Source organism: Tympanuchus pallidicinctus, unplaced genomic scaffold (genome assembly GCF_026119805.1).
Source record: "Tympanuchus pallidicinctus isolate F22 unplaced genomic scaffold, pur_lepc_1.0 scaffold1, whole genome shotgun sequence".
In the NCBI taxonomy this organism is placed as follows: domain Eukaryota; kingdom Metazoa; phylum Chordata; class Aves; order Galliformes; family Phasianidae; genus Tympanuchus; species Tympanuchus pallidicinctus.
The window spans coordinates 55,238,489-55,251,313 of NW_026294618.1; the positions used below are offsets into that span (position 1 = coordinate 55,238,489).

The 12,825-nt window shown below is 37.8% G+C and overlaps 1 protein-coding gene across 1 annotated transcript in view; it reads left to right on the forward strand.

The window, feature by feature from the left end:
• Positions 1–12,825, forward strand: part of PEX7 (peroxisomal biogenesis factor 7) — a 36,400-nt gene that overhangs the window by 3,098 nt on the left and 20,477 nt on the right. Inside the window, exons 4-7 of the mRNA XM_052674876.1 lie at positions 2,787–2,864; positions 3,232–3,340; positions 10,608–10,714; positions 11,134–11,247. Of these exons, the coding sequence (XP_052530836.1) occupies positions 2,787–2,864; positions 3,232–3,340; positions 10,608–10,714; positions 11,134–11,247 (408 nt within the window). The remainder of the gene's footprint in view (positions 1–2,786; positions 2,865–3,231; positions 3,341–10,607; positions 10,715–11,133; positions 11,248–12,825) is intronic.

Here is a 12,825-nt window from a genome sequence, read left to right on the forward strand (position 1 = left end):
AAAGGACTTATGCCTCACCATACTTACCTTCCTCCAAATGATCATTTTTTTTTACCCTATTTTTTCTCATGCTTTCCTTTTAACATTGTACTTCTTTTTTGCAAGTCTTTGAACTTCAGATGCGATCAATTTTAGCTTGGATTAATAACACTTAGTGAAATAAATGTGAATGAAATAAGCTAGTGTGTATGTAGTCAACAGTTAACTGTGGGTGTTCAGTTTTGTGTTCAGAAAGACATCCATTTTTTTCAGATACAAAACATGAGGGTACAATCTGAGTGATTGCAGTTATAAGACAATCTGTCTTTCTTATGTTTTTTTCTTTGTAATTTTGCCACTTTGGCTTAATACATATACTGTGTAAATAAGGAATTTTGAGAGATCTGTGGTTGTAATCAGGATTATATGATAGTGTTCAAAGACTGCTAGAAAGATGTAGGCAAGGCATAATACGAAATTATCTTTTGTCTCTATCATTATCTCTTTGGAATTCTGTCCATAGGATTATTTTGGTTCTGCTACACCATCTGTTGTTTGTGAAGTGAGAATTTCCGTGTCCAAGTCCTGGTTTAGCAGGGAGCATGGGGAGGTAGATGCATTCAACCGTGAGTGGGAAAGACAGTGTAGGACACATGGGCTAAGTATTTACTCTGAGATGTCAAGGTTCTGTATTGATTCTTTCTATGTGTACATTAAGAGAATGGATCTCAGTGGGAATATAACTAATAGGTTGTGGTAAATGCTGAGAGACAGTGCTCTTTAAAATCATTGACTACTTCTTAATCTGTAATTCCTGCCTGACACCTGTAATGATGGTTTTGTCACTGATTTTTGTAGTATCTGATTTTTGTAGTATTTCCACTGATGGGACCAGTTTCTTGTTTTCTAAATGAGATTGTTCTCTCCCTCAAAAATAATGTACAATTCTAATTTAAAAGCACATCTTTCTTATTAAAGGACAATGAGTTTTATTCCAGCACTAACCAAGTGCTGAATCTTGTGAATACATTAGTCTGATTTACTTTGGTTTTGATAAGGTGTCACTGGAATAGGGGACAGTAGTGTACTTAAATACAAAGACTCACTTTACAAGACATATCTAATTAATTTTGAACTACTTTTTGGTATTACTTCTTTCCTTCATCTTGTTTTCATCTTACCTGAGACATTTCTTATTACAGTGTTTAAGCATAAATGCATTGATTCGTTCTACGATTGAAGATAAAGAAAGATTAACGGTTAAGGTTTGTGCTGTGTTATGAGCTCTTCTCAGTTGCTCAGCACAGTTTCTTTTGAAGCTTCTGTAGATTTATGTTGAATGATAGCATGAAAAAGTAAGAGGAATAAAAGTGATCCTTGTTTGGTTCTCTGACACTTTCTTCTCATTCTCTTCCCATTACCTGGTCTGCCACATGCCAAATGAAAATAGCTCTTGCTTTTTCTGAGGCTTTTTGTTTGGCTTGTAATCCTTGCCTGGAGGTGAGTTTGTCCAGGTACCATTATCTGTTTTGCAGCTGCAGACTACTGAGAAGCAGCAGCTATGCCTGTCATATGTGTGCAGGTCACTGTCACAACCTGTCTTCAATTGATCTGCATGCTGATACCCTTTAGCTGAGCTGTAAGCTATATGTGAATTTTGTGTTAGCTCTGTAGTAAGATCTGATTCATGCCCAGTGTGTGGGGCTAGGTGAATTATGTGACGCAGGTACATATTTGTCAGGCATGCATTTCCTTCTTGAAAATTCTGGATGTATATGGCAGCCCAAGGTTTGGAGTGAGCAGAATTTGTAGGTCTATTGCATGGATGAGGCATACTGTGTAGTGATACGTTCTGGGGCACTGTCAAATGACACCAGGTTAGGAGTTGAATGCAAGACCATCATCCAGATTCAGGCAAAGAAGAGAGAGTTATGTTAGCAAGGAGCTCAGGAGCCACCTGGGAGAACTGTCATCTGTTCTTAAAACATGAGCATGACTTGTTTGTTTGTGTTATTGTTATTTTAATAAGAATAGGCAGGCTGAAAAAGGAACTGTGGTACTGGTAGTGAGCTGACAAAGGTAGAATAGACAAGGGGAAAAGGACACAGTTTGGAAAAGCAAACAGAAGAATTACTGTTCAGTTTATTATTTGGCTTTTGTCAAATAGTGTTTGGTTGTCTTGAACGTTTAGGTTATAACCTCCTCACACAAGGGAGCCAGCACAAAGTGCTGCCAGAGCAATAAGCCTTTCAGTATACAGAAACAGAATATTGTGAAATAAAGAAGGAAAATTGTGGGTGATGCGTTGTGGTCTTTTCTGTGGGCAGCGATTGCTTTCAACTTTTGGGAAATATGCAAATAGATTAAAGCCAGTCAATTGAAGCTGGATCCAGCAAAGTCTGAAATAGTTTGTAGGAAGGAAAGTGCCCAGAAGTAGCTGAATGATACCTTGATTTCCTTTCTCATAATGTAAATATTTGAATAAAATTGGATCTGAGATCAGGAATCAGTTTAAATTGTCCTTTTTTTTTTTTTTTTTTTCCCCCCTTTCTTTACTTTTTTGGATACCTTTCTGAGTCTGTGCCCTCAGTGGCAGACTGAGAGATTAAATTTAAATTTTGCTCAGGTAAATGACACTATTGGCAGCTCTGTGATGCTTTACCAGAGTGTTTTTTTAGCTGATTATCTACAAATCCAAGTGTAATTAATGGAAATGGAATTAATGTATTTATATATAATGTAGTTAATAGGTAACTAGAATCTCAGACTTATGCTTTTTTTAAACTGGGCTGTTGTATCATTTATAGGCATATAGTGTTGACTGGAGTCAAACTAGAGGAGAGCAGCTAGTGGTGTCTGGTTCATGGGATCAAACAGCCAAGCTGGTATGTTGGTTTTTCTTGAAGGTAAAAATGCAATTTGTTTTGATGCTGGTAATTCTAACAGCATTGATTCACTTTTCTTCTTTTTTAAATGGAATTTTAAATGGTATTTTAAATGGAAGCTGTAGCTCTGTTTTAACTGAGATGTTTTTATATCCTTCAGCTGGTATTGGGTGAAGTAGTGCTTTTCATGATACGTGGCAAAATCAGGGGTTGGACTTGATGATCCTTAGGGATCCCTTCCAACTTGGGATATTGTATGAAAAAAAGTTCTTAGTCCTTTTTATATACATCAAACTTTTATATTCATTAAATCTTTTCCTTTCTCATTGCATGTGCACCTCAACAATTTTCTTTTTATTTTATTCAGTGGGATCCAGCAGTGGGAAAGTCTTTACGTACCTTTAAAGGCCACGAAGGGGTCATTTACAGCACTATATGGTCTCCACACATCCCTGGTTGTTTTGCATCTGCTTCAGGTAAACATGATGGTAAAGCAGTTCTCTCGACAGCTGAAGTGCCTATAATCATTCAGCACTTTCTCCAGCAGATGGTAGTATGTGTCATAGCTAAAAATGGAAGAAGGCAAGATAAATGTACTGCTGCTGCTGGATTTGTAGCTTCTGTTACCATCTTTAAATTGCTCTCTTGGCTGTTTAAACAAGGATCAGCAGTTTTCTAGCGGTTGCTTTAGTGACTTGTGACATTTTTTTCCTTACTTTATGTAGCTGTCATCCATTCATCCAACTTCTGTTGGCCACTAAAATATTTTATAAGCTTTCTTCTGGCTTAAACTTTTGATCAAATTGTCTTAAGCATCAGCAGTCTATTAGACCTGTGAAAAATGCAGTCAATTACCATTACTGCTGGAGATCACTGTGTCGTGTTCTTTGGGAAAGTAATTATATATTATACTTTTCTACCTCTGCCAGCACTATGAAACTTGCTGACTAACGCAGTTATAATTAAGCTGGATGTATCTGCTATCAAGGAGATGTTACAGTGGTCCAACAGCACGAAGGTGGAGTTAGGAGTGCAGTGAGCCACAGATTTTGCTGAGAAACTGGGGCCAATAAGATACTGCCTCAATACAAATGTCAATATATTAGTATTAGCAGCTTCAATGTCTCTAGCTTCAATCCTGTTGGATTTCTGTGGTGGTTCAAATAGACATTATTTAGGTCTCAAAAGTCTAAGCAAGTAGAAATGAGAGAGAAAATCAATACGCACAGGTACTGGTTTTCTCTATTCTAAGGGAAATTGTGGAACAGAAAGCTTAATTTTACCCATAACTGAACTTCTACTGAGCTGAAGTTGGAACTGGAGAAAAACTGCAGTCTCAACATAAGGGCTAACTAGGCATGATGTCTCACTTACAGTTTGTCTCTTCTTCTGTATGCTTTTGATATACGTGGGGGGGGGAGGGGGGAGGACTGACCACCTTAAGTGTAACTGTCTCTTCATTTGTAACTGTGTGTAGTCTTGAAAATTACTAATGGAAAATGTGCCTGGAGGGACACTTTCTGAATTTCCTTTCATCTCTCCCATTTTTTTTTTTTTTTTAAACTACATAATATTTTAAACAATAACCTTTTTGAAGATTGTTGTTGAAGGGTTCCCTCTTTGAAGAAAGCTGAGCTGCTATAGAATTGTAATGTGTTTTCTTTCTCCCTTCATTTCCCTTCTCTCATTCTATCTCGTGCACCTGCTCACATGCATACCCAGATATTAGCCATGGAAAATGTTAGTACTCAGACCAGAAATTAACTATTCCATGTTGCAGCTTCTTCATTTTTGACTTATGTAATGTCTTAGTAAAATAGTAGTTAAGATAATAAGTATCTTGTTAATTTTAGTTGGAAAAAGCAGGGATAATGAAATGTTTCAGATTTAACTAAATGTAGGTGAAGCATGTAAAAGTAATGTAAAATGTAGGGAAGTTCAACTAAATGTCTTTTTGCCCTTTTTCTTTTCTGAAAATAAGCAGAAGGGAGGTAGTCTTAAGAACTTCTGCGTGCCTCGCTCTTGCCCTTTTGCTGTCTTTATTTGAATCCATATAGATGCCAGCAGGAGTTTAATATCATCTTAACTAATTAGGTTTTCTGTTCTCAGTGTTCACAAACTAATGCACCTGCAAGACACAGCAAAATAACTGCTCATAATGACCATTGTGGGCCTAGATAACTTTTGCCTGAAGCTGATAAGGTTAAATCTTTGCATTTGGAATATGCCTTTCCTCTCAAACATTTATGAGACTAGAAAAAGTGTAGGAGTGAAGAAAACTAAAAACCCTGACTGATATAAAAAGCTGAAAAAGAATTTGATACTACATGTAGAATATTTTGTTCATTAAGTCTTTGATCTGAATACATACAGGAAGACTAACTTTGTGTACAGAAGCCAGTGAAATGCAATTATGCTATGCAACTATGTCTAATGTATCATTTAAATTAGCTTTTATTTAGCATCTAATATATTTCCAATTAACATTTATGGGGATGCGTAAAGCATTATCACTTCAGGGCTGTAGTCATTATGTACGATCATTGGTACTCTTGAAAAGCTATCAAGTCATTGACTTATCTTGTATTGTTTGAAATTGGGAGATGTTAATAGTAACTGAACAATCTACTAATTCTCTGTATGTAAATACATTCAGTTGTGAAGTCAGTAACAATTTCTGAGCTGATAAGCAGCATGTTCAGGTGTACAGACAGTACCAGCACATAGCCCTGGCAAATGTCTGCCTCACACTGATAAAGCGGCAATGTGGAAAATGTCATTAAAGAAATGACATAAATAACTAACTTCATGGCTAAAAGGGTTTAATGAGTCATTGTGTCATTTGCCCTGAAGGTGTCTTTCTCTCTCTTTTTTTTAAATATCTTGGGGAGCAAATGGATGAATAGTGCATACAGAGTGCCAGATACACAGAGCGTTAGGCTATAAGCAAACATAAGTCAGTTCTACTGAATGATCCTCCACAACTGCAGAACCATAGCTTTTGTTCAGTCCTGTGGTTTTTAAAGAGAGTTATCTGTTACAGTGTCAAAAGTTTTTACTGATCTTTAATTACTTCCCACTGATAAGTATAATGAGTACCATGTTACCCTCATCTGTGTAACTGTAGTATTCTGCAGTACCTACTAGCAGATGAAAATGTGAATGTTGTGGAGTTGGCAAAGCTCAGGTTTAGAATGGCAGTTATGGCATACTGACTGGCCTTTTAATAACTTGATTTTCTTTCCTACTAGTCTTTACTGACCAGTGTGTGTCTGAGGGGTTGTCAAGCTGTAGGTCCAGAAATCAACTGGCATGCAGCCGATGGCATCCCTTTCTATGCTCAGGATCTGAATGAGTAAGATAAAGAACTGGAAAAGGTGTACTTCAACTGAATTAGTGAGAAAGGTACTGCCCTAAGTGAAGCTTCTCAAGAAAAGGATATTTTCTGTATGTCAGTTCCTGGACCACTTGTGGGATTGCAGGCTTCTGACTGTACGTTGCTCCTTCAGAAGCAGCACAAGGCAAAACAAGGAGTTGATGGGAAGTGGGCATTCAGACAAGTAACTTAGAAGATATCTTCCACCTCTACTCTGTGAGGCCACATCTGGAGTTCTGGGGTCCTCAGGTCATGAGAGACAGGGAACTGCTAGAGAGAGTTCAGCGGAGGGCTGCAAAGATGGTTAGGGGCGCCTGGAGCATCTCCCGTATGAGGAAAGACTGAGAGTCCTGGGCTGTTCAGCCTGGAGAAGAGAAGACTGGGGGGGGGGGGATTTTATCGATGCTTATAAATATCTAAAGGACAAGAGTCGAGTAGGTGTGGCCTTCCTTACTGGGAGAGTGACAGAGCACTGGAACAGGCTGCCAGAGAGGATGTGAAATCCCTCCTGGATGCCTTCCTGTGCAATTGACTGTAGGGAACTTGCTTCAGTAAGGGAATGCTCTAGATGATCTCCAGAGATTCCTTGCAACCCCTGTGACTTCTGTGATTCTGTGTTTAGGTTCCTAAAAAATATGTATATATAGGAAATAAGCTTGTATTCTCCTACAGTAGTGGTTTGACCTGAGTTCCAAATTGCTTTACTGGAAGTTTTTATTTCCATTAATTTGTGAAAGGTGTGGGTGAGAGGGCTGAGGTTCTCTCTCTGCTTGTGAGATCTTGTGAGTTCTTTTCTGGTTATTGGTCTTTTGAATTTGCTAGAAGAAATGCCATCATTTCCAACATCATTCCATCACTGCCAATGGTGCTTGAACATTTGCAAAATTGGGGAAGCTTTTTATTTTTGGAATCTCAGTCTTAAAGAGATAAAAGAATAAGAGCTTTCTATTTACGGTCCTTGGTCAAGTATCTAAAAAGCAAACTGTTGCAGTTACTGTGCTTTGATGTGATTTAGCAGAACTGCTGATTATGCCACAAACTATTCAAATATAATGTATTTGCACACTTAGGTAAATCTATGTAATGAAATGAGGTGGTTGTTTTCATTTGGAATTTATTGCTTCAAGAGATACTGACATAGTTTTGAAATTCTTCCATGTCCTGTGCTCAGTAAGGTTTCCTAAATGAACCTCTAACATGGCATCAAGGGAGCCTACAAACAGGAAGGGAATCAACTCTTTGAAAGGGCTGAAAACTGCAGGACAAGGGGAAATGGTTTTAATTTGAGGGAGGGAAGATTTAAGTTGGATGTCAGGGGGGGGAAATTCTTTACAGAGAGAGTGGTGAGGTGCTGGAACAGGCTGCCCAGAGAGGTTGTGGATGCCCCATCGCTGGAGGTGTTCAATGTCTGATTGGATGGGGCCCTGGGCAGCCCGGTCTTGCATTAAATGGGGAGGTTGGTGGCCCTGCATGCGGCAGGGGGGTTGGAGATTCATGATCCTTGAGGTCCCTTCCAGCCCTGGCCATTCTGTGATTCATGCAAACTGAAATGCTTCTCAGGCAATGAGTTTGGCCCTCAATTTATGGTATATGCTAAACATAGCAAAGTGTTGTACGCAGCACATATTAGAAAATAAAAAACTTATGGGCTGTAGTATTTTATATTAGGATGTTATAATATAAAACAGTCTTTAAATATTGAAAATAAAAATACAACAGGAGATTTTTTGCAGTGAGCTAATTTGTTTAGAATGACTTGGGTTAGAGTTAGGTATGTAGCAAATACTTCCATTTGCTAGAGAATAATTTAATAATACAGTAATCTAAGTTAGGTCAGTTAGCCAGTTTTGAAGTAAAAAATTTTTCAGTATTGCATTTATTAATCTCAGAAAACACTGAAATAAAGATTTTCACCTTTATTTTCAAGCAATTTACTTTTTTTCAGAAAAAAAAGACTGAGGTTTGCTGTGAGGTAACTACAGACTCTTCTAACTAGCTATGTTACATAGCTTAGATTGTACTTCTGTACTGTCTGGCGATAATTGCTTACCTGGTTGTTGCCACGGGACTTAAGAGTTAATAATTAATGGATATAGATTAAATACATCTGTGAGTAAATATCCAGTGTAAAGCCTACATGAAATTTAAATGTTAAGTAAACTTTATCTCTTCATTGTGTATTTTCACATTAGCAGTCATCATCTTACATACGGGGATGATGTACTTGTGGATTAGCATCTCTTTCATTAATTTTGAATAGATGAGTATATATTGTGTAGTTCTATTGATTCGTCCAAGATTTCACAAATATTCATTAAAACGAAAGAAGGCAAGTATAATATACAAACAAATCTGGAAACATAATTATCTAACAGACCAGCAAAAATCTGTTGCTATAGAGAAATTGCTTCTTACAAAAATAGAAATATTTTGTGGGGAAAATGTTGGCTGTTTTAGTGGTTGCTTACTTTGGGATGCCAACTGGAAGTGACTCCTAGTGAATATGATTTTATTAGGTGTGCTGTACTTGCATTTTCCATTATTATGAATAGAATAAAAGAGTATCCTGAGTTAGAAGGGACCTGTAAGAATCATCAAGTCCAACTCCTGCCTCCACACAGGACCACTCAAAATTGGACTATATACATGAGGCATTGCCTGAATGCCACTTGAACTCCAGCAGTGTGGGGCTGTGACCACTGCCCTGGGGATCCTGTTCCATGCCCACCACCCTCTGGTGAAGAACCTCTCCCGGTATCAAGCCTGAGCCTCCTCTGTTGCAGCTTCATGCCGTTCCCTTGAGTTGGGATAGGTTATCCTAATTCTGCTTTTCCATGGGAAAAACACATCATTTGTAATGCAGATTTCAAGAAATTATGGAAATATGGAATGCGGGAATTCCAATTTCTTTTTCACAGCAATTTTAATTGAAATGAAATATGTATGTATTCTGAGGCCATAGAAAGATGCTCAAGCAAAAAAAGAGATTTGTTAAAATGTGTCATGTATCAGGATTATACTGTTTATCAGATACATCAAAAAAATATAAAAACATATTATTTCACTCAGAAGTTAAATAGATAAATAGCATTTTCCTTTGGCTTTAATTCAGTTTGTTTCATTGGCTGAAAGGTTGACATGTGTGCTCTCTTATTCCATTAAAAGTATTTCACAAACAGTGCCAGCCATGGTGAATGGCAGCTAAGAATAGCATTTTTGTAGGAAGATAAAGAAAGGAAAAATGTGAAATAACTGATTTTCTTGTGGGTCAGCATTTTCTATTAAAAAAACAGGAAAGAACTGGGACAATTATATTTTTTGTGTCAAAGTTGTTACTGCCTTGAGTATTCTTTTCCAAACATTTTGGTTATAATAACACTATAATGGCTGATCTCTGTAGAATTTCATTCTATTCCACGTGGGGAAGTATTTATTTGCTTTGAAATGTTTTTTTTTTTTTTGTCTGTAGTGAGATATGAGGTTCCCCTTCAAATCTGTGTTATTTAATGAAACTGAAAGAATAAGTTTCGAAGAAGTCCATTGTTACATCTTCAGAAGACTTAAAACTTGAGGTGAAATCTGTCCTAAGGCTGGCAGGGCTGGCAGAGGGATGGACATGCTGCCACTTTTGCCAAGATCCTGCTAGTTGTGTTTCTTCTCACCATATGCCATGCTGTTTTTATAACCACCGTGGGGATGTTTAGGGCTTCAGTGTGACACTGCCAGGAGTGCTTTATGTATGCAGGGCAGCAGTTATCCTTGCTCCTGAAAGTAGTGGAAGTAAAATGGGGGATTAATAAAAGGATTATTGAAAGGAGCTGTGATTTCCTGTGCCGGTCTGTATGTTTTATGGAGAGTGACCAACTGGGCTTCAAAAGCATCAAAATGCTTGTATCTAAGCTGCATGCTGATGATAACCAATTTGAAGATTTTCAGAAGTGTTACTGATAGAGAAATTTCTTCAGTAGCAATGTGAAGCAAAGATTTTAGTTTAGACAGTACTGATTTATTCTTTCTATACCAATCATGGATGTTTGGACACAACTTCTACTGATTTCATTTGCCTCTTGAATAAACACCACACAGTCATGGGTTCCTTTTGATCAAATCAGAATTTTGAAGAGTAACTGAATTATTAGTAATAAAATGAAATTCTTTTTTTGCAATGGAAGAGCAATACTAAGTTCTTATTCCTTTTGCACATTGCTTTAATCTGTGTCTATTATATCCATACTTTATTTGGTTCGAGTGTCTTTCTATAATTTATATTTCATGGAACTAATAAATGGTTGTTACCTAAATACTAGTGGATTAACTGTATCCCAGACTCAGTTCATCACTGCTGAATGATTTTTTCTTTGTTTCAGGTGACCAGACTTTAAGAATTTGGGATGTGAAAGCCCCAGGAGTCAGACTTGTGATACCAGCCCACCAGGCTGAGATCTTGAGCTGTGACTGGTGCAAGTATGATGAGGTATAATCCTGCTTGTTCAACTGTTTTCTTACCTGAGCCACTTTTATTAAGTAGCAGGGTTTTTTCTTTGTTTGTTTCTCCTGAAGCATTAATGCATCTTCTGGTTATATGGGAATAAAAGCAGGGCTAGTTGCTCTTTTACTCTCATTTGCTGGCTGCATTTCCAGAAGAACATTGTTTCCAAAGATAAATGATCAAATTGGTCTGAAGTTTTGCTCACTCTTTTCCATAGTGGGCAGTATATTTTTTAGTGGAGACAGCTCATGCTTCTCTATTGTCTTTAATTTACATACTGGAGACCACATTTATGATTTATGCATCTATATTTTTTGATCTGCCTTATTGTTTTATCTCTCTAACTTCTTTGCAATTTGATATTTAAGTTGTCCTAATACATCTGTGTTGTGTGGAATTATCAGAACTTGCTGGTAACTGGTGCAGTTGACTGCAGTTTGAAAGGCTGGGATTTGCGAAATGTCCGGCAGCCAGTGTTCGTCCTCCTTGGTCATACCTATGCTGTCAGAAGAGTGAAAGTAAGTTGCACTTTATTCACTGTTGCCTATCCTTGAATCGTTACACTTTAAGCATACACTTTAAGCAATATTATTATACGTGATCTAAAAACTAGGGAAAAAAACATGTTGAAGATTTTAGATGGTAGAGTTCTTGGAAATTGTTCAGTTGAGCACTGAAAGACTTTTTTTCATGTCTAGGAGATTGAAGAGCTTTCAAATATTACAAACAGGTGTAAGTACTTTAACACATCAGGTGATAGACCTCTGCAATTAGCCCTCTCTTCAGTGGGATCTAATGAGAGGGTAGAAGGCATGGGGCACAAACTGAAATATAGAAAATTCCATTTAAGCATAAGAATTTAATCATTTATTCTACTTTGGAGTTGCACAAACAGGTCTCCGCCCTTAGAGATATTAATCCAATTGGATGCAGCCTTTAGCTTTAGTTGACCCTGCACTGAGCAGTGGGGATAGACCAGATGATCTCTAAGGGTCTCCTCTAACTGCAGTGATTCTATGATTCTCTGATAATAATCTTCTAGCAGCTAGAAATATTGTATGGAAGAAATAGATGACTGGTGACTGAATTCTCAGTCTCTTACTATATAGCATTTTCTATTGCCTTTATTGAAGTCAAAACACTGGGCTAGAAGACTGCTGGCCTGACCAAGTAGGGTATTTTTGTATTCTTAGGTAAGTTTCCATTTTGCTCATAATTCTCCCTGTTTCCTGAGGTATCTTTCAGTGATTCTTAGGAGCTGGCTAGCAGTAGAACTTTGAGAATAATTCCTTAAATGGTTTGAAGGAGGCAGTGGAGTGGCTGTGTATGTGTACTTGTGTAAGGAAGAGGTATGTGGGAATGTGTGACTTCTCATCTATCTTAGCAGGCTTTTATAGCTGTCCCTGGGAGTTAAACGCGGCCTCTGTGGGTGTAAGATCTAAGAAGGTAGGCTGACATTTAGAGGTGGTACAGTGTATCCATGGTTGTGTGGTGTGTCTCACCAGCTGGCTAGAATGAGAGACACCAGGATGCTACCCAAACTAAGATTTCCTTTCCCCCTATGCTGTGCTGGCACTAGCAATTAGAGAGCTGTGCAGCAGGCTGGCTCTGCTGGCTGCTCTTGTTGAAAATCCCATCCCTGAAAGTGAGTAGGATATTTAAGGTCAGTGGCAAAACTTTTCAGCTTTGAAAAGATGTTTTTGCTTCTTCTGAAAACATTTGAACAAAGCTGCAATGGGGGAATGTGGGAAACTTGCTACTATGAACTTGATATTCAAAAACAAGCAAGTCCTTAGCAGAATTTTACAGCTTAGCCAAGGTGTTCTTTAAGTACTTGCCTATTAAGTTCATGTGCTCCCTTGTTCTTGGCTGAGAAAAGGCTGATCAATTGTGTTAAATATAACACAACTTGGTTTGTAAGGCACACCATCCTGAATTCACCTGTTAGCTGCTGAACTCAGAGCATCACTACAGATTGACATGCTGATTGCTTCAGTGCTGTAGTTATCAGGAGATGATTGTATAATTAGCACAGAAATTCTCCTTTCTCTTAATTGTTCCTACATATCTTTTCTTTATTCTTTCTTCTCTTGTTC